This window comes from Amblyomma maculatum, chromosome 1, assembly GCF_055883805.1.
Source record: "Amblyomma maculatum isolate TAMU_Amacu chromosome 1, ASM5588380v1, whole genome shotgun sequence".
Lineage (NCBI taxonomy): Eukaryota > Metazoa > Arthropoda > Arachnida > Ixodida > Ixodidae > Amblyomma > Amblyomma maculatum.
In genome coordinates, this window is record NC_139344.1 from 457,933,602 (window position 1) to 457,958,281 (window position 24,680).

Sequence of the window (24,680 nt, forward strand, 5' to 3'; positions counted from 1 at the left end):
CTTCTCTATTTTCTCTTCTGTCTGCACGAGGCAGCGGTGGTAGCTCAGCTACAGAGCCAGTAGCAGGCCCGTGTAATTTTTTTTCTTCCTACAGCCACAACATGTACCCCCCCCCCCCCCCCCCCTGCCCTCAACAAGCTGGATCGCTTTACGCTTTTGTGCGTGTGCTAAAACGAGGGCCGTTGTTAATGACGCTTACAGCAGTTACCAACTGCATCGGAGCTTAGACACATTATGTGACGAGTGCAAGGCAGTGCCCATTTGGAGATGTTGCTATGTTTTGATTGGAGGAGGAGGAATAACTTTATTTGGCGTGCGGCAGGGTTTAACGCGACTGGGCCTATGTCTCCCACATGGGAACATTGAGATCTTGTCTCTTTGCCGCCACTAGGGCCTGCTGGACAGCCCGGATACAGTTGGTCGTTAAGGCTGGAGCTGCGCAGAGTGTTGGACCAACCTCGATGAGGTTTAGGGATTAGCTCCTTTCAATTGTGCCTTGCACTCCCAGAGTATGTGCTTACGTGTTGCTATGTTTGTCTGGCACACCTTTCTAGTGTTGGTGTCATATTTCAGGATAAATCCTGTTGTACTGCAGCGTGTTCGGGTATGTTTGTAATTGTCTCCAGGTGATTGCCTGAGCTCTGCGTAGTTTGCTGCTAGGCAGAGGGAAGGTCCGGCGGGCCAGATAGAAGGCTTTGGTTAAGTCATTAAAGCTTTTCAGCCTCTCTCTCCCCCTTCTTTGTTATGACTGTCTGGCACGGTATGCAAGATCTCGTACAATGGAGTGAGAGACTTCATTAAGGTGGTGAGATGCGGAGACATTGCCCATGTGTATGGGAACCAAACCAGCTCGACTTTGTTGTCCGGTGAGTTTCAAGTTCTTGATTATTTCGCATTTTACCGTTGGCGTAATTCTTTATGGCCATGTGCGAGTCGCCGCCGCCCCTCCGATCGGGATCAGATACAAACTAGAAATTGGTAATTTCAAGGTATTTAGGAGGTTAGTGAACTACACGTTCTCTACTCGAACTATTCGCAAATACTAGTTTGTATAGTGAATGCGGCGCCAAATATAGGAAATACAATTCGCGATTACGAATATTCGCACGGTCATAGTTGTGAGTCGGTGTGAAATTGAGCTAAAATTAGGGCATGTACCACCAGATTGCACGCAAGCCAGAAACTGCTCAAAAATTTCAAAGAACATTCTAAACAAGGAAGAAGACATTTGCAGCAACTACAGATGCAACCACTCAAGTTTATTCCAAATCAATGGTTCTCGCAAAACACTCCTATGCATGCATACATGGCCATCATAAGAGATCCACACAAAGACCCTTGCAAAGACGAGAACACAACTATCTGAACGCTACGAGCACCGCGGAATGTGCGCAATTTCTGCCTTAACTGAAAGACGCTCCAGGTGGTGCTACAACCAGATTTAGCGCATACACCACGTACAGTTCACATGACGCCAACGCACAGAATCTGAACAATTCAGCTGCGAATGCGAGCAGCAAAATGCATTACTGAAAAACAGACATTGCTGCCTGCGCTGATGAGGAAGTTTGTCCTTAATATACTCTTGCATAGGTGCACAATGCTAACAATGCGCATGCGTGCCCTATGCTAATGTGGATCTAGGCAGACAGTGTACAAAACTAATCACCAGCACAAGAAAAATAATGGGCCAGGATAAGCATCACACAATAAACATCCTGCTCTGCTGTCTTAAATGAAGTGTTCAAGAGTCTCCGTCCACTTATACCTCTGTCACACGAACACTTTCGATCCTCATTGACCTCGATCTGCATTCAACTCAATGAAGATCAAGGTTGTCACACGGGAACTTTCCAAGTGCAATTGCGCCCAAGCCTGCTTGGCTGGCTCGAAGCCACTTTCACAAGCTCTGTCGAGTTTTCAAGCACATTTGAGAGCGAACGCTGCCACTTTCGACGTCACCTAACGCACGCGAAGGAAATTTCTCAATGGTTGTCAAAACTACCCTGAAGCACCGGATGCTTCAATCCTTCTTGAAAACTTCAATGCAGATCGAGTTTAATAATGATCTAAGTGTTTGCGTGACAGATTACTCATTTCTGTACTCAATGATCACAAGAAGTTAGTGTGCACTATGCAAATAAATTTAAAAAAAGAAAAAGAAAAGAAAGCCTTCAATTAAAAAGAAAAGCAGACTATTCTGCGGCTGCCGACATATCAAACACCAGCGTGGCCACAGAAGACTAAAGCACCTGAACACTTTCGCAGCTAAGCACTGTTGGCAATATGCTACAGTTTATGAATGCATCAGCCAGTTTACAACCCCTGGAAAAGAAAGTACAGCCCCTCTCCCCTTAACTTTCCATTGAGCTTTTCTAAGGAGGGTCAAACTTTTTTCCAAGCACTGAAAGGAAGGAATAAAAAGTGATAAGCGCACAGCTAAAAGTTCTCCCTCCTTTTCCTTTGTTTTGTCTAGATCACAGTACTCAGATAATCCCAGTGAGCAATACTGAATGATGCATAGAGAACAATTGACGTTTTTACCATCATTACTGAGGAACAACATTAAGTGGAGTCTATTGCAGGCACCGGCTTGGAATACAGAAGCTTTCTCTTCCAACTAATGCATGCTACAGGAGTCAAATGTGAGTTGTGAGCCTTGCACAGTATTTCTTACCATATGTTCATTGATGCCAGTGCAGCAACTCAGTTTTTTCCATATTAGTGCCCTGGTGCTCCAAACCGCGGTGGTCAAGACAAACTGTCTGCGACGCATAAAAGAAAACAATTGCGCTTGCACACATACCTTCTACAATGAGATGCTGTAGTGTGTGAACAGGACCCCTTCTCAAAGAAGTTTCAAAGGGCACATTTTAGACGCAACCAAACAGGAGTCTGTACGAACAACCATTAGACTCACTCATGTGGTCCAGCTAACGAACAAAAAGCTGGCAAGCGACATAAGAAAATTTCCAGTTTCACAATGCTGCAGTATTTTGCTCTTAAATACTATATTCAGTGCACGCATCTCTGCATGTGGAATGAAACAAAAGAAAGGATTGGTACGCAACCCTCTCTTTTCTTTTTGGCCTTTCAGTTTTGTGCTGCTATGCTACTGTGCTAAAAAACAAAATTGGGGCAGATTGCACTGCCATGTAAGACTGATGACACCGCGATGTTATTTGCATTTGGTTTACTAAGTTATCCATGATTATACTTCGAGACTCGTGATAGAATTCTATCTGTCATTGTCAGCGGAGAAGTGCGACAGATACTGTGCCTTTTCTTTGCTGTAACAGATTTGAAACGCTGTTGATGCCTGCTGTTCTGTGTCTGCTTTTATAAGCTGTGTGGTGCGACATTTGAGGAAGCAATAAATTAAAGGTGCCGCACTGATGCCTGGATCGAACGCCCGGCAAGATCAATTTCATATGACCAGATGTGATGCCATGGTGACGTCATTACTGCTACCACATTTCAGCTGCGCACGATAGACTGAACCAGTGGCTAAAACAGCATTGCTGATAAAAGCAGCAAAAATGCAGTATGGTGCACTTGAGGTACACAACACCAGTGGGGAATGTGTAACAGTGCATGCTCATGCCCGTCTACACCTGCAGATTAAAATGCACAACACCAACAGCAATTCAAGTAGTATATGTAGACAGGGAAGGGAATGGCAAGGCCATCTTCTGTACCACATGCAGAAAAAAAAAACAGGAGTTCACTAATGCAGTGCAAACAGGGCTGAGGCCCCAAATCTCCTCCTAGGATCTCCTGTTGTACCCTTAATTTTGGTTATTAATTGTACATTACCATTTGAAACAAGTATAACTACCACCCCTGCCATCTTATTACAAATCACTGTTTAGTGAAAGCTGATACTGTAAATATTAAAGTTATGGATACAATTAATTATGGGTCTTAAAAGAGCACCATACCATTTTTGGGATTTAAGGAACTTCTCACATGCACCATCTTTGCCTTGACCACCTTGAGGCAGCAATGCTGTGCCACAGTTCTTAATGAATTAGTGCTCACTCAAGACCATTTTTCAAAGGCTAATAATTGTCATGTAGTAGTCACCGATACAAAAGTAAAAGAAATCAGCCGAACCAGAACCATTATACCCTGATAAGCAACCTGAACACAGCAAGAAAAAATGGTAAAATGCTCTGGATTTGTACACATTTTCTGACTAGTTAAACGAAAAATAACAAAAGTGCACTGCAGCAGTGTCAGGAGGCACTGCTTCAGCCGTTGTGAATGGTTTCTACACCACCCGCTTTTTCTGCTCGGTGGTTTCTTGCCAGTGTTGTTAGGAGGTATCTAGTAAAGCTCAAACTAGAATTAAAACTAGGAATACTAAAGACGACTCAAAAGCACTTCCATTACAGATACTATATTCCCCATGGGCATCTTGTTAATTTGAAATGCAACAAATCAAACTTCCTCTTTACTAGAACTGATGATCCAGCCTTATAACAAAAGTGCAATTAAATAGGACAAAGGATGCGATAATTTAAATGTGGGAGTGAATGCAATGCTTAACTCATGCAGCCCATGGTAAGCCTAAGCACAACACATGGAGACACAAGCGCAGTAAACCAAAGCTCAGTGTTAACAACTTTCTTTTGTTTCTTGAGCATCCGACAAGGCAGTCACAAATCTGCCTGTTTCTTCTTGAACTCCTCCCATGTGCTTGTCGGTGCAATCACTCCAGGTCATTGAACCGGTCGGGAGGTACGGACATTACGAAGGCCCACTTCCAAGGCAACGGTAACACCAAACAACCGAAGTGCATAGCTGTCACAGAGGTGCAAAACAGCGAAGTGCATGCTGAACTGTGTGAACTGCATTTATATATCATATAAAGCAAAGCATCGCTTTACTTGAAGCTACAAATTTTGGCCTGCCTTTAAGTCGTAATTATCAATGTTCAACTGCATATCACACATGTGGTTCTAACTGCACACATGATGTGATGACTAAAACCAGCAAGCACACATGATGTAAGCCAGCTAGCAACGAGTGGTGTTCACTATGTTCAGCTCACTTCCCAGGAATGTCTTTAATAGCTAGATTAGCTTCTGCAAAAGACGGCAGTCGGAACTTTCATTTCAATGCCATGTTTTTCAAATGCGCCCTTCAATGGAGAAATTTTAGACCACAAGGCAAAACATAAAGACCTTTTGCAATTAAGGTGATGGCACACAAGTTAGCAAAAAATGGAACTAGATATACTCGTATTCCTACTCCCACTGCAGCATCAAAAAGAAAAAAACAAAATAGAGATAACTGAGAAACACAGCCAAAGCCCAGGCTGCAATTTTACCAATTTGCATTTAACACACTAGCAAAAATAACACTTTTGCAAGATCTGCCCGTTAGGCACGGCCAGCAAAGAGAAGCAGAGTGGAAATAACACGTCAGTTTAGGAAGGTGGCAATAACAAACTGAAACTGTATTAAAAGTATAATATAGATAACAAGTGTTCCCAAGATATGCAGCCTTCAGCATAAGTAATGAGAACAGGAAAAGAGGCTGCCAAACATTTTTGAATTCTAAGGAAACTAGAGAAGCAGAAGAAAGAGCTGAAAAGAGAGTATAAGAACTGCACCTTGACCAGCTTGCTGGCAGAAAAGCTTCCACATATTAGGGCCACTGTGCGTTGAGAAGCAACAAATGCAGCTGAAATGCTGGCGACTATAAATAGAACGCTAGTTTCAATAAAGCGGAATGTGACTGCAAACATTGAACTTCCATTAACTACGACTCCCAAGGCCGACAACAACACACGTACAGGAGTCAAAACCTGAGAAAATGTTTTCAAACCCTGTCTGGGGCAACTGTACAAAACACTAAACACCTACAAAGCAACAAGCAAGCGAAGGTCGTAATTTTTTTCTCTGGCGCTGGAAACAATTACTACAGCGTGCAGAAGCTGTGCAAATGTACAAAACAGTGGCAACACCCTAGTGACATCAGGGACACTGAAGAAACCAGACAAGGAATGAGAAAAAAAACAAAACAATGTTGATGCATGCATGCAATGCTGTAAGGTGGAAGCAGTGCTGACATGTGTGATGCACCCTGCATGGTGCAGCAACAGGGAGACAAGTTCACAAATGCGGCTACATTCAGTATAATTTTCTAAACAAAACATTCTCCCTTATGCGTTTTATACAGTGTAAGGAGTTCTGGGAACTCGTGTTATGCCATTCACTCAGCTTGGGAAAACCAGGGGCAGCTGTTTATAACTTCTTTTGCATGTGTTACAACTGCGATGGAGTTTTATCATCATATTTAGCTCACCACCCAGGGTGAATCTGCTGCAAATTAATGTGATGGTACAGCAGCGACCAATAGCCTCTGCATCTGACAGTCACACAATGGCTGCAAACGTATCGAGTTGATCACACTTGTTTAGAGCATTGGGGTGGTGTGCTGGGGAGCTAATAAAGTCAAATCTGAACACAGCTGCTATGTTAGCAACAGGGTGCTGTATCTGTGAGGTATGCATGATTTTGTAGCTGCAATGAAGAGCATGTATTAGCAGCAAAAGTCAGTACCTGATTTAGAATTTAATTTTATCTCCTCTGTACAGCACTGCCCTATTGCTCCAGACAAGTGTGATAAACTTTCTAGGCTCTTCCTGCACTAGCCCATCCCAGGTGCCAGACTGCCTAGTCTGTTCTGGGCGACTTGCGTTTTGCTTATTCTCTAAGCCAGACAGAGTCCATTGAGCTAACAGCTGCAGAGAATGTTTACAGAGCAATTTACTCTGTATTTTGTTGCCGCCTCATTCTATTGCGAAAGAAATACTACGATAGTCAAAGGAAGAACTGGGGTGGCCGCAGCTACGCTGTGAAGAGGCGTAGCTATGGTCTCCTCGTTAAAAAATCAGCCTGCAATGACATTTGAATTCCCATTACCATTATGCCACGGCAGGAGCTGCCAACTCAGGTCGCCCCTTTCATATGAGAGGGCGATATCAGAATCAGCCTGCCAGAACCGTTTGCATTCTCGTTACTCCTACGAAACGCAGGCATGTCCACACGACTTAATTGAAGCGCGACTTTATATGTGGGCTGGTAGCTTACGCTCTCGCGTCATATACCCTTAAAGGATGAACTTGTGTCCCCAATAATGTAGCACCTTACACAGATAGGGGAGTAATGTAGCAGGCAAACGAAGTTTCCGCTGTTGCTTTCGCAATTCAACTCTGGTTAACCAGAGCTAAACCACAACAAATGTATTGTTTTTCTTCCTGCATTAGTTTCTCCAGCAGCGTTCCCCATTGACTGTCACGTATCCAGCAAGACTAAAACTGCTGTATGCACAGTGTGTACCCATCACATCATGTGAATAAAAACATCAGAAAAGGCTATAGGGAAGGGAGAACTTTTCTACACACCAATAAATGGTAAACAGAGAGATAAACAATATTTATAACCATCTTCCACCAACATCTACCTCGAGACCTTTTCATGACTGAAAGCTCAGAAGTGCCTCCAGTACAGGATCACCTATATTGTTCTTCTTGTCTCTACTTTGGTGAGCGATTTTCGTACCATAGTTGCAATTTTTTAGTACACTTGTAGGTATATTCACCTTGCATACGCTTTACAAAACATGATGCTACACTAAGTGTCCCAGAAGGACACTCACTAATTTCTAGTAAGTAGAAAAATGAACCTGCGAAGCCTTGCAAACAAACTCATAAACACGTCCCGACTCTCACAGGCAGGCATCGATAGCCCACGTTTCACTTGGTGACGTTAATAAATATACTTGATACCAGGTACTACCACCTCCATTGAAACCTGCTTGCTAGCTCAACACAGGCCCCTTTTTAAGCAGCCCAACACATCTTGCTCCCGAAAAAAGAGTACACGTGAAAAAAAAATGCATCAAGCTTAAAGGCATAAAGAGGTTTGCAACATCTTTTTTTTTTTTACACGCAAGTATGATATCCAAACATTTAAGAGTGATCGATCTTGACAGGCCAAGCAGATTCTAGGGACTAGACATGGTGGTAATGGCTAGGTGGTTCATGTATGCCAGGCCCACAATTTCAATGCATGGGGTAGACTTTTCATTCAGATATAAAGTCATCATTTGCATGCAGCTTTGTACTTAGTGTGGAAATTTCGGAATGCTGCCACTTAGATGCAACCACCTTCGAGTGGCCATCACTCTCTGAATTGGTGTCAGATACGTTAAATGTGCGCAATAAGACGCATGAAAGAAAAAAAGTTAAATAAAAGGAAAGCCGTGAGAAAAGTCCTCGACACATTTGCTTTTCCAATATTCGTGACCACACATGCAACCAGTTTGTTCCATAACGAACAGCCCAATTGGTTGTCGCACTTACAGAGTGTAGGTTTGCTAAAGCCAGAAAAAAAAGTGCCCAAATGAATTCAGTTTTAATTCAACAGTGTTAAAACTGTGCCCCCCTTCAGCCTTGAAGGTAGTGGCACTGGATCAAGAAAAAGAAAATATGCGTTAATTGAAAAGGCTTGACATCATAAGTGGAGCAGGGGTACATGCATTGCACCGATAAAAAAAATGTTTAGTGTGAGATTATAGAGGCGACATGAGGAAATAGTGTAATTAAGCAGTTAGCAAAATCCATGTATGCAAACAAGGATCCACAACAGAAGCTGCTGATGGAAGCCATCAGTGATGTCGCGTCATACCTCCAAAGGCAGAGCATGAGTGACCCCAGTTTCTTAGCTGCCAAGGTAAGAAAACATAAAGCTCAAATGGCATTGCAAATCATTCACAATTTTAATTTCTAGGAAAAAAAACAAAAAAACTCACGAATGTCATTTAAGATCATATGACATTGCTGCTTGATCTGTCCAGTGTTTGTGCAGGACAGGCTTCATTAATTATCACCTACAGCTTCAGTCTCAATAAAATATGCCAAAAAAGGCCAGGTGTCAATGCAGCTCTCACCTGATTTCTTTTGAACGCAATGCAGACCTTGTCTCTATATTTTTCAGTACAACATCAAAGCTATGGCACTAGTAATCTGAATGACTACAAACTAACTAATGACTGCAAATGACTACATCGGAGCTCAAAAGTACTATATGCACCAAACAAAAGCGGCATTTGACAGAAATTAAAAATCCTACTGCAGGTGAACACAGATAGAACAAAGCCATGTAGTCTCACATTGCAATGTCTCCCCCCGACACTGACAGTGAATAGTAATCTATGCACTACCAAAGGCAGTTAAAGACACAGTGGTCTACATCCAAACCTTTCCTCACCACTTTTCGCTGCCTGGTCTACAATGACACAGGGATTTCTGAACTGACTCCTGTTTGCGGGACCTAAAACATCCCTCTCGTTTTGATCTGTCCAGCCAGGAACTCTAAAGAAATGATAGTTATCCTTACTTTCAACTGGAAACAAAGGTAATCCGACCAGATGGCAAACAATAACTAAGCATGAAGAAATTTTAACCTGCAGGTGGCAAGATAACACTACTTCCATGCCTGAAACTAAAACATACAGATCTGATACTTCGCAGATTACATTGTTTAAGCAAAGGATAAAAAAAGACAGATTACAGGCAGCCCCAGCCTTTCTTCACCAGGGTGACAAGGTTTAAGAGATGCCGATGAAAGCTTTTTTTGACAAGGTTTGTTGAAACCTGAGCAAAAATTACAGACCTTTACAACGTAGCCAAACAGGGAGTGAAAGATCACTACGTCAATTTCCAAACAACTACACAGGCTTGCCCATTTTTCCAGTATGCGAACTTAAGCTTCATAATTCCAGGAAAAAGCAAGGGCCAATATAGGCTGTTTGCCTCTTACCACAGTTTTCCATCCCTATGCTTGTAATATAAAGCCCGAGATAGCTTATGGGTAATTTTCACAAACTATAGGTAATGCCGCTGTCGGGCCAATATGGCAATAAGAAAGACTTTATCTATGATCAGCTTGGGTGCAGTAAGAAGTTTCTTTGAGTACACGATAAAATCATGCTTTAAATAAAGGTGACCGCCTAGCTTTAGAGAAATGTCTTTTATTAGCTGGTGTAAAATAAGTAATTGATAACAAACTGGCAATGGAATGAAAATCGCCAATAAGTTTCATAAAAAGACTTACAGAACAACACCCAAGTACGCTGACGATGTACTCACAAAAGAGCAAACAATTATGCAACCTGCCAAGCACCACTGCAGTGTGGCGCTTACTTTGTGAAAATCACCAATGAGGTCACCGAGTGATGTTCTATCTCATAGAGTTCTTGTTTTCAAGTGAAAAAGTTATCAATCTCTATAAAATATGGGCCCTGATTCAGAATGCCAACGAATATCTCACGGGTTTTTCAGAATTCGCAACACACATTAGCACACAGCAGTTGTTAATAAATCAATCATGAATACAGTCAGCAGTCAATACGACATATCACGAGACAAGGTCGTAGCTGCCAATAAATCAATCATGAATACAATCAGCAGTCAATACGACATATCATGAGACAAGGTATGACGACCATTTCAAATTATTGGCATAACGAGCACACTTAAGACACATACAGAGCTTGAAGAGAAAATCACAGCCAATGACTCTGGCTCGTGCAACCTCCAAACTGCCGCGCAGCTTTATCAAGCACCAAGACACCAAAAAGCATCTTCCCACAGTGAATTCATCAACATAACAAGAACAGCAACAACTAAAAACCATGACAAAAGAGCCAACCCAGCTGTTGTTTTCTGTGAGAGAGACAATTTCTGCCATATCTGCTTCTTAAATAATGTCCGCCATCGACAACTACCACGAAGCTTGTACAGTTGCCACCAACCCGCGCGGTCGCACTTTTGGTGGTGAGCACAGAGATGACTTCCTAGAGCTGTGCACAATGGGTGTCAACAATAACACCCCGACAAAAGCTTAATAGCGACGAGCTTAAGGAGATTTACAATACAAATAAAAATTACTCGCTCAAAAGCACACATGTGGTCAGGCTGTCTTGACGTCGCCTACTTCCTGTGGCGTGCTCCCACCGTCTCCAGCAGCAGCTGACTCAACTTTCTTGGCTGCTGACGGAAAAAGGGCATTTTCGTCGGCTGAAAGCTTCAGCTTTTGCAAAAGCTCCTCACTTTGCTGCAGAAAAAAAAATGTAAAGGGATGTACTAAGGTTTTTTTTTTTTTTCCTAAGCCGCATTACCCTTCAAGAAAACGGCAAAGTAAACTCGCAAGAGTGCATAATACTCTGCACACATTCTCCCAAATAAGTCCCGAGTGAAAAGCCAAGCTCAAAGTGAGGAAGGAGATGGCAATGCTCGTGTAGCAATGTATGTGAAATCCTGAGATAACCTTTACCATATGAGAAGGGAGCAGCTGTTGGAACAATCGTAGTAAGCCTAGTGTGTTCAGAACAGCTGCCCAATATGCAGTAGTATATGCAGTATTTCAAACAAAGAAATACCAGTAACACCAATCCAAGCACAGTAAAAGGGCTATGCAATTATCTCTAATATTTTTAGCTAAAAAAGGGGAGGAGTGCCTAACGCAGTTCAGCACCGTGAGGTAATAGGAAGGATTATGAGGGAAAGAAAAGAAGAATAGTGAAAAAAGTGCAGCACACCATCAAAGAAACCACCAACAACACGTTTAACATCAGCTATATTACAGAGTACAACAATGACGATGAGAAAGACCGCAGAGATCAATCACTTTGTGTCCCGTGTTGTTCAAACCCTTGGCACAGCTGTGAGCGGTGATGAGCAATAATCTAGACACTGCAATAAAGCATGTGGGGAATATTTAGACTGTTTCATTTATGGTCAGCTAATAGAAGGAACTCAAAAAAGGAAAAAAGAAAATCAAGAAAGTCTCTGAGACCCTGTTGGCATTTTCTACACTGGCTGTAACACGGCAGGTGAGCCATAAAATCTTGAATCCTAAAAGCCCAAGATGGCCGCACCCATCTGTGCAAACAATTGGTCTGTACGCAGTAACACTTCACTTCCTTCACCATGCAAAGCAGCTATGGTCAGGTTCAGTGCTACATTTTGCAGGTGAAAAACGTAGCACCTGTCTCCTTTCTTGTAACTGCCGGTGCATGCCCCTATTTATCCACCGGAATCACTAGGCTGACATTACTCTGTCACCAGAAAGACAGCAAAAAAAGTTTATTAACAGTCCACCACACATTTTGAGTAATGCACAACACTCTGCATATAAGGAAGTGGATGAAATAAGAGATAGTTTCAGGCATTAGCCGAACGCTCTGTCCCACCCCCTGCATTCCAGGAACTGTGTTTTGGTATTACAAGTGGTTCCTTGTCCGCAGTCCTTCCTGGCCATGGTGTAGTACTTATATTCGCAAGTTGATGGTCCATAGTTTATGATAAACACATGCTATGATGACACTTTGCTTTGTCATATTGCTACACAATTTGCTATACTTTTATCTGATTATGCCATTGCCAGACAAACAGTATTATTACTACAAAATTAACCTTGCTTCATAGTGCAAGTTATACGTATAGCCTTGTGCTTGAACATAATCCAATGACTAGCTTTCTCGTAAATGACTGCAACGAACCCGCGTGTGTAGTACAGTAGAATCACGATAAACGGAAATCGGTTAAACGGAACTACCGCTTAAACGGAACAAACGCCTCGCGATTGGTTGGTTTTGTATTAAGCCAATGTAAAAAAAATCTCGTTAATCGGAACTCAAATTTTGCGACCACCGCGTTAACGGAACCGAAAAACTCGAAACCGCAACTAGTTGGACAAGCGCAGTGCCATCGCGGTACGCATCAATGCTCCCCTCCTTCTCCTCCCCGCATCACCACTCCGGTTTCCATCTCCGGCGGTTTCCGGTTTGCTCGTACACTGCCCTCCGCATCGCTCGCTCGCGTTCACGGCGGTTGTGTTCAGTTAGGCCTAAGCCCTAGAGCCCTAGAGCTTTTGTTCGGTCCGATGGCAGCGCAAAAACGACCGCACAATGCACTTGCGTTGGAAAGGAAGATGGAGATCATCAACGACTTCGACAGTGGTGGCTTCACGAAAACGGCGCTAGCGACGAAGTACGCCGTCCCCAAAAGCGGCCTAACAAGAATTCTTCAGGAATTCTTCAGGAATCCTTTTTCACTAGCCAATAAGTGGTAATTCCCACTCGTTTGACATTTTTTTTTAAATTTCAGTACTAGTACTACTGGAACAAAAATTCACTGCTTATTTTTCTCTAATAAAGTTTGTTCTCATAGTGTACCGTTCTCCTTATTACCTAGATTTCGCAAATTGAGATCCGCTGAGACTGCCAACTGCGCCCGCGCGCGCCAGCCGCGTAGGGTTCACGCGGAACCGGATTGCGCAATGCTGAACCTATTCTCTCTTTAAACGAAACTCCTGATAAACGGAACATATTTTCCCGGTCCCTTGAGGTTCCGTTTATCGAGATTCTACTGTATTTCAATTCTGCTCTAGGCTGTTGCTGACAATAGCACTTATTACACATGATGTTGTCGGTCACATCTAATATGGGGCCTAGTTGAGAACAGCAGCCAATATGCATCTGCCACTATCCAGGAGCACAATACTATCTAGAACCCCACTATAGTAAACTGGGATATAGTAAAACCTCTGATAGAGTAAAGTGAAACTGAAATCCCAGTTCATCTTCAAGTATACATTTTTCCCCTTTCATAGTAGAGACATTGTTGGTAAAAATCGTTTATAGTAAAGTGTGTCTGGCCACGGCGAAGACTCCCATGATACGACATTGCCGCCTGTGCACTACTAGAATCGCGAGGAAAAGATTTTGTGTATTTGAAAACAAAAAAATAACATTGTGTCCTTTTGAATGGGTTTACCACTAGACTTAGCAAAATTCAAGAGAAGCCTGCTTTACGGAGGCCTTGGAGCCGTGAGGGAAAGCACACAGCGCATAGGAAAAACAAAAGTAAAGCTGTCTACAAACATGTAAAGGAGGCGGCGCAGTCCGTTCAGAAAGTAAACAGAGTAAAAGTGCAGCATGAAATAGGGAAGGGAAGAAATAGGCGAAGATTCACAACATTGTGCAGCACGAAGCATGAGGCAGCGGAGGCAAGAAGTGGAGGTGCAGCATGTGCAGTCTTTCAGCACTTGAGTGTCAAGCGCATTTATCATATATAGCTTTTTAAAAGACAGAAACAGCAAAATGTGACACAGTTTTCATGCAAGGCTCTGGTTTTCCCATGAAATCAAACTTGGCTGTATTCGTAGCCACAGTGTCCTCATGCTTAAGAGGTACTTCCACAAGATGTAAAAAAAAAATTGCATGAAGAGATGATAAGAGAGAGATAGAAGGTGTTTCAGTTTTTTTTTTTCATTAAGCAGCAAGACAGTGACTTTACTATAAAGCCAACAGACATGAGCCTTCTTTTTAATATGTTATGTTCAGAATGGAAAATTAGCAAGTAATTAATTTAGACTTAAAGATGACTGATTAGAAAACAGAATTGAGAATGACTAACAGTCATCAGTGGGATCCAATTTCCACAATGCCCATATGGCAGTGATTTACAAACTGAGCTATGGGATGTGGGTGTCCAATTCTCTGTTTTCACTCTTTTTTTGCTGGGATGCTGCCAGCACCAAGTCCCTTCTCTTTCACCTAAATGAAGTCTGCTTTCAACCCCTCTGTCTTCTCACCTCAACTGCCTGTCACCACAACATACCACATAGTTATACAAGAAGCAGTGAACTTTGAAGTACGTAGATCCCCTTTATAGTAAAGTCACTGGAACCGGCGAAAATCTTTGCTACATCAGGGTCTTTACTGTATCAGTTGTTGGCGATGACACGACCTTATGATGCTGTCTGGTAATTAAATGTCCACTTACTGAATGTGTCTTGTTGCTTCATGAAGGAACACTCTAAAATACCTTGTATCTCTCTCTTATCATCTCTTCATGCCATTTTCTTTTTACCGTTATAACATTTCTTGTTTACATCTGGTGGAGGTACCTCTTAGGCATGAGGGCATTAAGGCTATGGACACAACCGAGTTTGATTTCATGTGAAAACTAGAGCCTTGCATCAATACGGTGTCATAGTCCACTGTTTCTGTCTTTTAAAAAGCAATAAATGAGAAATGCACGTGGCAGTCAAGTTCTGCAAACCTGCACATACCACGTCTCCAGTTCTTGCCAACGCTGCTTCATGCTTTGTGCTGCACAGTGCTGCGAATGCTCAGCCATTTCTTCCCTTCCCTGAACTTTTACTCTCTTTGACTTTCTGATCAAAACGCGCCGCCTTCTTTCCATATTTGCAGACAGATTTACTTTTTTTTTCCCAACGCCCTGCATGCTTTCCCTCACAGCTACAGGCCTACGTAAAGTTGGCTTCTCCTCAGTGCTGCTAAGCTCACTGGTATAGCCATTAAAGAGGAAAAAAAAAAAACTGCGTTTCTAATAGAAAATAAAGCACCTTGTTTCATCTAACATGAATCACTTATTTGTCCTTCCTTGCATTATACACCCCATAGAGGCCTAAAATACACTTAGCTACAACCTGGTTCTTTACCAAGCCTGCTGAAGCGAGGGGCATGCTACCATGTGCCCTTGCCAAATAGATTCTAAACCATTTAAATATCCCTAGTAGAATGAGAGTGTAGAAGTGGACACCTCAAGCACTTTCCTACACTCTGAAGAATTGTCCGCTACTGCTGCCACTTGCACAGTGAAACATAAGCACAAAATCTTTTAAGATCTGGCAACTAGAAATGAGTCCTTGAGTGTATGCTTTTACTCAACATAATTTACAACAAAAAACGTGATTCCTTTTAAGAATAGCTGCGTCTTTCAGATACTGATTGGATGCTCGTTTGGTATGATCCTTAGAGAGCAAGGACCACAGGATCTATGTGTGAGAATGAATAGTAAATATTAACAAGCAGCGAAATTCTTGCATTCAGTTTTTTATACCTGTGAAATCCTATTCAAGCCTCTCAATGATAATGATAAAAATTGGAGGAATGGCTCTGCTATTCATTATACAAGACAATAAAAGGCTCTGTCTTTAACAGGTGCCTACCTCTTCATCTTCCTTCTGTGCTTGCTTTTCTTGTTGCTGTTGGCCCTACGAAAATAAAGGAAAAAAGGTGATACAGCAAGGATTTCTACAAGTGCTAGCGCGTATGATTTAATATCCCAAGGACATCTATGAGGGCTGAGAGATGCCACAGTTAAGAGCTCCGGCTGTGGCCTTCCCATTTCTGATAAAACTCCATTTGTTGCAAAGGATTCTATTTTTCAGAAATGTTGTGCTGTGTATGCATTTGCAATTAGATAAATTAACGGAGTAAATATAAAAAAATAAATCCATAAGTTAATTAAAAACAAACAAAAGTAGACAGAAAGGAACAAGTCAATTAAGAACTCTAAATGAAACATGAATGAGTGAAATGGCAGTGATGAGTGCGAATAGTGAGCGCTTGCTCGTTCACAGCAGTGTAAGCATAAGCAAGGCTGCTCAAGTGACAGCTTACCATGAGAGCCTTGAGGGCAATGTTGGCAGCCACTGACAAGGCATTGCATACCTGGCAAAATAGGCAAGAAAAAGGATAAGATCAACATGATTAGTAACATTTCTTGGCCTATCTCTAATAACTTGAAATACTCAGGTTCGATATGAACCAGGCTCAACTATATTTGCAAAAGGCTTAGAAATTAAGCTGAAAACTATGACACCCTTTACAGCACCAAGCTGTTTACTAGTTGATGCAAAGCCTTTGCAGTAAGAACAAACCTCTGTACCTATTCTCAGAGTGAGATCGTCTTCTTAAGGACCGTTTACACTAGGCCGATCTACGTTGGCCGACCATCGCCAGACGCGTTTTTTACGTGGTCGTCGTGCTTGTCACACGGCGCCAACGCCGACAGCGCACCGATGGCCGACTGACAAAGATGTTGGTCGGCCGACGCCGAGAGCGAAGCGATCGGGCGGCCGTCGGCCGATTTCCTAGTCATACTACTACGACGCGATGCCTCACTGCCCGCGCCGACCAATAGCAGTTACTGCCTTCACCTCGCCCCGCCCACAGCCGGGTCTCTCGTCTGCTGCAGATTCCGGGGCTACTATTTTGATACAGTCGAACCCGGTTATATCGAACCCGGATATATCGAATTTTGGTTATATCGAACGCACAGAATATCCCCTTGAAAATCCCATGTTAAAGTATAGGAAAGCCACGTCATATATCTTAATTTCACCGGTCGTTGGATGTATCGAACTCCGCACCAAGCACTGGAAAGTGTGCCTTCCCCAAAGACGATCGTATCATCCTTGGCGGCTTGCCGCGTGACGTCTTCAAGCCACGCGCGGAAGGAATGAGAGGGGACAGTTCGGCGACGGCTGGTCTGGGCAGCGCCGCGCCCATTCCCCAAAGGCGCGCGGATCTGCAATTATCGTCTCCCACGCGCCAACACATGACGTTTGCAAGCCATGTGTGTGGGTGTGCCCATCCTTTTGCCGAGCTATCTTTCCCCTTCAGCACGTGCTACGCATGCGCCACGCCAGCTCAGCCCGTTTTCAGACAGGCGTCGAACGCTTTCTCCAGCGTGTGTTGCGAACCCTCTGCGCGCGGCGGCTGACGTGACTATGGCGCCTGCGGACGTTAAAAAGCGGCAGCTCTCTGGTTTTCTTTTCTTTTTTTTTTTTTGCGACATCATTTTTTATCATTGTGCTGTTCGAACGTTAAGAAGTGGCAGGTTTTCTTTTTTTTTTTTTTGCGGGAGTCGTTTATCCTTGCATGTATAAATCGACAAAAGCACGCGGTCAGCTGCTGTGATCATGACGCCCGCCCCAAGCGCGGTGTGATAAATCGAACCAGGCTTGTGGACTCAAGCCATCACGGGCACTCTGCCAAGTTTGCTCCCCGCCACCGCAGGAGCTATAAAACATTAACGCGCCTCGACGTTATCGCTGCGCAGCATCTTGGCACATTGCCAAGAAATGAACTGTGGATGAGACGACCGAAACGGAGTTACGCGCGCCATCGACATGCAAGCGAAAACGCTGGCGATTTCTGCCGCAGCGACACAGAAACCTTGTTTTAAGCTGCCGCGGTGTGCTCGCACAGTTCCAACAAGATGAAAATTTTTCGCTCTGTCGCTGCCGCTCGTCGCTGGGATCACTCAATCGATTGCATGTAAGCGAGTTGGCCTTAACCAATTTTTTAATTTTTTTTTTTTCAAATTCTCGGTGAAAAAGTGGAGGGTGGGTTCATTATGCGAGTGGGTTGATTATGCAACAAATACGGTATCATTTTTTCGCATTGTAAGTGCCGTCACAAGCTGATTTCTGTATATTGAATTATCGATATATCCGGGTTCGACTGTACCTGCTTTTCGCTTTTTACCACTTGTTCACCAAATAGTGCCCGCATTCACTAAATGAATACTTCATGATAATAGTAAACGCTTTGCCATTTTCCGTGTGAGCAAGAAATTTTATCGGGAATGCGCCGATGATGACGAGTGCATGCCATGGCTGCTGCAGTTTACATCTGTTTGCATACACACAGGCTGCTCGTTTTCATGGCAAAACAACCGCCTGCCGGGCTGTTCTTTACTCGGGTTTTCGCTCTTCTCGTGCTACGGCTGCACATTACGCATTTACGCAATGCGATAACTCTGCAAGAACCGCCGATGAGGCGATATACCGCATGAGAAACGTTTGGGATTTGGTTGTTGACATCGCACGAGAGCGGCGCTTCCTGCTAATTGTATTTGCTTTCTTCGATGCCATCAGTGCTCGATTCTGGTTCCTTTTACCCAGAAGTATGTTCGTCAACCATTTGCATTAATTAAAACGGTGTTATTTGTGTCCTACGAGCACCGCCGACTACTACCAGCTGCCCTCAACATTGCTCAGCAGACCGGGTTACACCAGCGCTTACCACTTTCTGTACCGGCGTCCCGTGATAAAAGCGGGAAACGCATGTGAGCGAAAAAGTGAACGAAGCGACAAGGCGGCGCGGCGTAAGCGATCATGGTTCGCTCCGTCGCCTACTGGGGAAGACACATGCACGCGACAGAGCGAACCGAGCGAAACGGCGACAACGCTCTGTGTAGGTTGTGTGGCTGGCATTTGGCTGGCATAGTGGCTTAGTACACCGCAAAACTATTGCCAAATCCAACAGCAGTCATAACGATTGCAAGAATTAAAGTTATTTTGCGACAACATGGCAAAGTAAAATGTATTTACAGCAAACCATATCGAATGTGTGTGAACTTGCACTGTAATCGGCACGAATAGTCACATGACCCCTTGTTTCTATTGTTGTTTCGGTTGCGATTAGATGTTCTTTGAATCCTTGGCTATCCACCATTGTTCGTACAAAGCGAAATGTTTACGCGGTAATGCACAATCACAATGCAACACAGCAAAATAAAGAAAGCGTGCAAAATGAGCGGCAGTGACGCACGCTCACTTCCGGGTGAACGAGCGAAATTTTCTATTTCGGCAGATCCAAGCGACAAGCCAAGCGACACATGCATTTCTGTTCGCGCGAAGGCTTCGCGCGACGCGTGCCGCCGTCGCGTTCGCGTGAGTTTTTGCGTGCATGCGATTCAGCCTAAAAGCAAACGTCGGTCTTAGGTCACTATAACCCAACTTACCTCTATGACCGTTTGCACTCATTAAAACAATAATTTGCTCCCCACAATCGTCGAAATCACACACACAATTCCTGCGGGCTAGCTAGGCCTACTCGCCTTCGACGGGGCCAGCGTTGACTCATGTTCAACGAAAAAAGCACACCGACGAGTGTCGAAGTGTGAAAATATGAACCGCTATCCTCCATCCATAACAACAGCGCCCAACAACTGGTATTGTCGCTATCCTCCCTTGTCGATATTTTAGCATGTATATGATACAGGAAAGCGCAGCCATGCACAGTACGTCATTCATTGGCATTTCATTTTCGCTTGCTCGACGATCTGCTGAGGACTGATCGAGCGACCGTCGGCCGATGCATTTTGTCGGCGTTGCTGATCTGGGAACTTGTCACACTACGACGACAGGCGGTTGTTCGTCGTGCTGGCGTCATTGTCGGCCTAGTGGGACTGACCGGTGCATCAACGACAGGATCGGCTGACCGATCCGCCGACCGCCGACGTCGTTGTCGCATCGGCATCGGCGTCGCTCTGCCTAGTGTAAACGGGCCTTTATAACTATTTTTGCTGCTCACTGGCACAATTTCATTCCAAGCATAAATCTTATTGCAGGCATCTACTGGGAACCTGCCCTACAAAAAAGCAATCTTTGGCAATGCTGACGATGGTCAAGGACAAATTTTTTGAGGTATGCCTTACGTCTGTTGATGCAGATAAGCCCACAGACTGATTTTAAGGTGCACTGCAAACTAGAGCCCTATTTTCACAATTTTGTCATCACCATCACCACGACCGCAGTTAGCAGCCTGACTATACCCACTGCACTGCAAAGGGCTCTCCAATATTCCTCCAATTATCCCAGTCCTGTGTTAGCTGCATCCACAAGACCCCTGCAAACTTCTTGACTTGACCTGCCCACCTAGCTTTCTGCTGCCCCTGCTACACTTTCCTTCCCTTGGAATCCAATTTGTTACCCTAACTGACCATTGGTTATCCTCTCTTCACCCCAGATGTTCTGACTGTGCCCATTTCTTAGTGATTTCACTAGAATAGTATTATCAACTCAAGTTATATCTCTGATCCCCTCTACACACTTCCTATTTCTTACCATTTTATGTTCTATAGCACTCTGCGCTGTTCTGATTCTAAGTAGAACTTATCGTTAGCCTCCACATTTACCTTATTTTCCTAGTTATTTCCCTTTCATGGTCCAGATGTGTGGTTACTGCGTGCCCTAAGTAGACATATCGGCCTACTACTTCCAGTGCTTTGGTACCTAACGTAAACTGCTATTCCTTCCTGAATCTGTTGAACATCACCCTAATCTTTTGAATATCGATTTTCAAGCCTACCTTTCTACTTTTCCTGTCTAGGTGATCAATCATTATTTGCAGTACATCCCCTGAGAAGAGTTGAGTAAAACAGCGCTAGGGGAGACGAGACACGTGAACGACAGACACATGTGCTGACTAGCAACCAAATGATTTATTGTTGCCTGTGAGGCAGCAATATAAAGGGAAAATGACAAAAGGAAAAAACACAAAAAAGGAATGCACACAACCACATTATCAGATGAAAAAAAACCAAGTCACTGATTCAGATAGTCATATTCCTTAGGGTATAATGTTATCGATGGGCTGCTGATGCAGGTGCCTCCTAACTTTTCTATATTGGAAGCCTCGAAGATAAGCCTGGAGGTTTCATCTTTGTATCTTGCGATGATGGTCGTTTCCTTGAGATGCACTTCGCAGTCATTAGATTCTGTGCAATGAATGGCAAGATGGTTTCTAGGTGACTTGCTCTCATATCTTTAGCATGTTCTTTTAGTCTATCATTGATGCAGCGTCCTGTCTCGCCGATGTAGAAATGGTCACATGACGGCGGGATCTTGTACACCACACCGACGCAACAGTCAACAAACTTCTTGTGTTTTTTTCTGGCAGCCTCTTTTTGTGTTTCCATTGTCATTCGCTGTTTTGCACAAACCGCTCAATGTGCTCTTGGCCGAAAAAAAACAACCTAATACTAGCTTTGCTGACAATTTTCTTGAGATTGTGCGAAACTTTGTGCACGTACTGGATACACGCCGTTTTCTTTATTTTTGTCAGACCAGCACCGGTGCGCTTCCTTTTCTATCTACATTCGGCCAGCAAGGACTCGGTTATACTTGATATAAACTTCTTTGAGTATCCAGCTGCAGAGAGCCTGTTCACCTGAGCGGAGAAACTGATTTTTGTTTGATGCATGCAAGACCTTCGTAGTGCGGCTCTTAGGCATGTCTTTGCAATATTTCGCTTAATAATCTTAGAATGAGCTGACTTGAAAGGAAGAAGGCTCTTCCTGGACTGTGGTGAGCATGCCTAACAAACATGGTTGTCAGAAATTATTAGTTCCAAGTCTAAAAACCTGAGGCTCAGTAGTCAGTAAGTAGTCAATTGCAGTCAAGAACATGTCAAGAATACGAGCAGCAGATTGCTGTAAGTCATTAGTGCAATACACAATTAAAAAGTCATCGACATATCGCCGTCACATCTTCAAGCTATGTTTGAAGACGTCTGTCATAACAAGCCAGAAGTAGGTCACTTAATGCAGGAGTGATGCTGGATCCAATACAGACTCCTTGTTTTTGTATAAAATATTTTTGGTCCATCGTAACAAAGGTCAACTCCAAATAAAGGTTTAGCAATTCTAAAAATCTACTAGCGTCCATACCACATGCGTTTTGGAATTTGGTTATGCCGAAGCAATCAATGCAAAGACCTATTTCCACAGTCACGGAACTCTGAGGCAAAGAATAACACAAGTCCTTCACGTCAACTGAAAAGACACATTGGGAGGGCATTCCTTCAGAAAGAAGTTTGAAACAGCTTCTGGCTTCTTGATGAGGAAAGGGTCGTCCACTTCCAGGTGCGAAAGGCATTTCTGCAGGAAGACAGAGACTTCGCACTGCCACATACCTCTTTCAGACACAATCGCGCGGAAAGGGCGCTGATCTTAGTAGGTCTTGGCACTGAAGAAGAGCGACACGCTTGTTCCTTTTGAACCTTTCACAGACGATGCTAATCTTGACAGGCCTGCTTGTCTGCAGAGCTGAACCGCTTTATCTTGCAGTTTCGCTGGCTTGACGACTTTAATTTCTCTGAAGTAAGCACGTATTGCTTCGCGAGCTTTTTCTTCGTACAGGTCATTAGGTACGATGACAAAGCCACCCTCCTTGTCAGACTGGAGCAGCTTGACTTTAGCATCCCTGAGGGCCGCGACGGCAGTGGTGACAAGGCGCGTGCTTCCCTTCTTGACGTCTCGTAGAAGCGACTAGGCGCCTTACATGATGCACCTGTTGGCGTCAACCGTAGCTGCCTTCTTTGCGGCTGTGCGTACAAGAGAAAGCAGCTCCGTTTCTGATCTGAATCAGTGACTTGGTTTTTTTCATGTGGTAATGTGGTTGCGCGCATTCCTTTTTTGTGTTTTTCCCTTTTGTCATTTTTCCTTTATATTGCTGCCTCACAGGCAACAATAAATCATTTGGTTGCTAGTCAGCACATGTGTCTGTCATTCACATGTTTCGTCTCCCATAGCGCTGTTTTACTCGATTCTTAAGCATGTACCAACCAGCCCGTATCTGCCCTCTTCTGGAATCCCCTAGTTACTTAGCAAGGCAATGCCAACAGCAAATCGCAGATTACTGAGGTATTCTCCATCTACCCTTATCCTTATCTGCTCCCATTCCAAGTCTGAATACTTCTTCCAAGCAAGCTGTGAATAGTACCGGGAGGATCGTCCCTCTTTGCCTAACATCTTTCTTTACAGGAATTTTGTTACTTTCTTTATGCAGCACTATGGTTACTATGCAGCCACTATATACAGTCGAACCCGGATATATCGAACCCGGTTATATCGAATTTTGGTAATATCGAACTCACGGAATACCTCCTTGAAATTCCCATGTAAAAGTATACGAAAGACGTGGCATATATCGAACTCAATTTCATCGGTCGTTCAATATATCGAACTCCGCATCATGCACTGGAAAGTGTGCCTTTCCCAAAGACGAGTGGATCACCCTCGGCCGTTTGCCGCATGACGTTTTCAAGCCACGCGCGGAAGTAATGAGAGGGGACAGTTCGGCTAGGGCAGTGCCGCGCCCATTCCCTAAAGGCGTGCGCATTTGCGGTTATCGTTTCCTGCGCGCCAGCACGTGACGTTTGCAAGCCATGTGCGTGAATGAACCAGAGAGAATCGGTGGGATTGAGAGGAGAAAATTACCTGTGGCTTAGCTCTGGTTAAGCCTGAGTGATTGCGAAAGCAATACCTCCCTGGCTGCACTTGGCTCTGCTGGTAGTTTGGCATGGCTTCGCCTTTTGTGCAACTAAATGATTTACTCTGGACACAACATGGCTTTTACTGAACTTGTAGAACGCCGCCGCGCTCGCCATTCTGCAGCACAGGCGTGTTTGCTTAGCCAACCGCTCTTGCCTTTCTTCATCTGTCTCCTCAGCACGGCGCCGGCATTTGCGCGCAGCACGTCGCGCCAACGACGCCTTGTACAACTCCTCAGACATGACTAAGAGGAGCGCACCTGCAGCGCCCCGTTTATCCTCTCCTAGCGAGTGCCCTCACGCGGCGGGCCGAGAAGGCCGTCACGTGGTAGCCACCACGCCGAGCGAAGGAACGACTACGGCCGAAGAGACGAGCTGGGGCCCCTGCTCTCCTCTGGTAGTGACGTCACACTGTCACGTGGTAGCCGGAGCGAAGGAACAACCTCCACCGACGGCAGAAAAATGCTAGCAGTATTGCTTTCGCAATAAAAACGCGACAGAGCGAACCGCAAGGAGTGCCCATTCTTTTTCTGAGCTATCTCTCTCCTTCCTCTTTCCCGGCCTTCGTTCGCAGTAGCACACGCTACGCATGCGCCAAGCCAGCTCAGCCTGTTTTCAGACAGAACGTCGGACGCTTTCTCCAGCGTGTGTTGTGAACCCTCTGTGCCGCTGACCATGGCGCCTGCGGAAGTCAAGAAGCGGCAGATTTCTTTTTTTTTTTT

General features: G+C 44.2%; 1 protein-coding gene across 1 annotated transcript in view; it reads right to left on the bottom strand.

The window, feature by feature from the left end:
• Nucleotides 1–1,238: 1,238 nt before the first annotated feature.
• LOC146209746 (DCC-interacting protein 13-alpha-like) overlaps nucleotides 1,239–24,680 on the bottom strand; it is an 87,332-nt gene continuing 63,890 nt past the window's right edge. The window contains exons 18-20 of the mRNA XM_084603416.1: nucleotides 16,513–16,563; nucleotides 16,059–16,103; nucleotides 1,239–11,132 (exon numbers count right to left, since the gene is read on the bottom strand). Of these exons, the coding sequence (XP_084459542.1) occupies nucleotides 10,989–11,132; nucleotides 16,059–16,103; nucleotides 16,513–16,563 (240 nt within the window). The 3' untranslated portion in view covers nucleotides 1,239–10,988. The remainder of the gene's footprint in view (nucleotides 11,133–16,058; nucleotides 16,104–16,512; nucleotides 16,564–24,680) is intronic.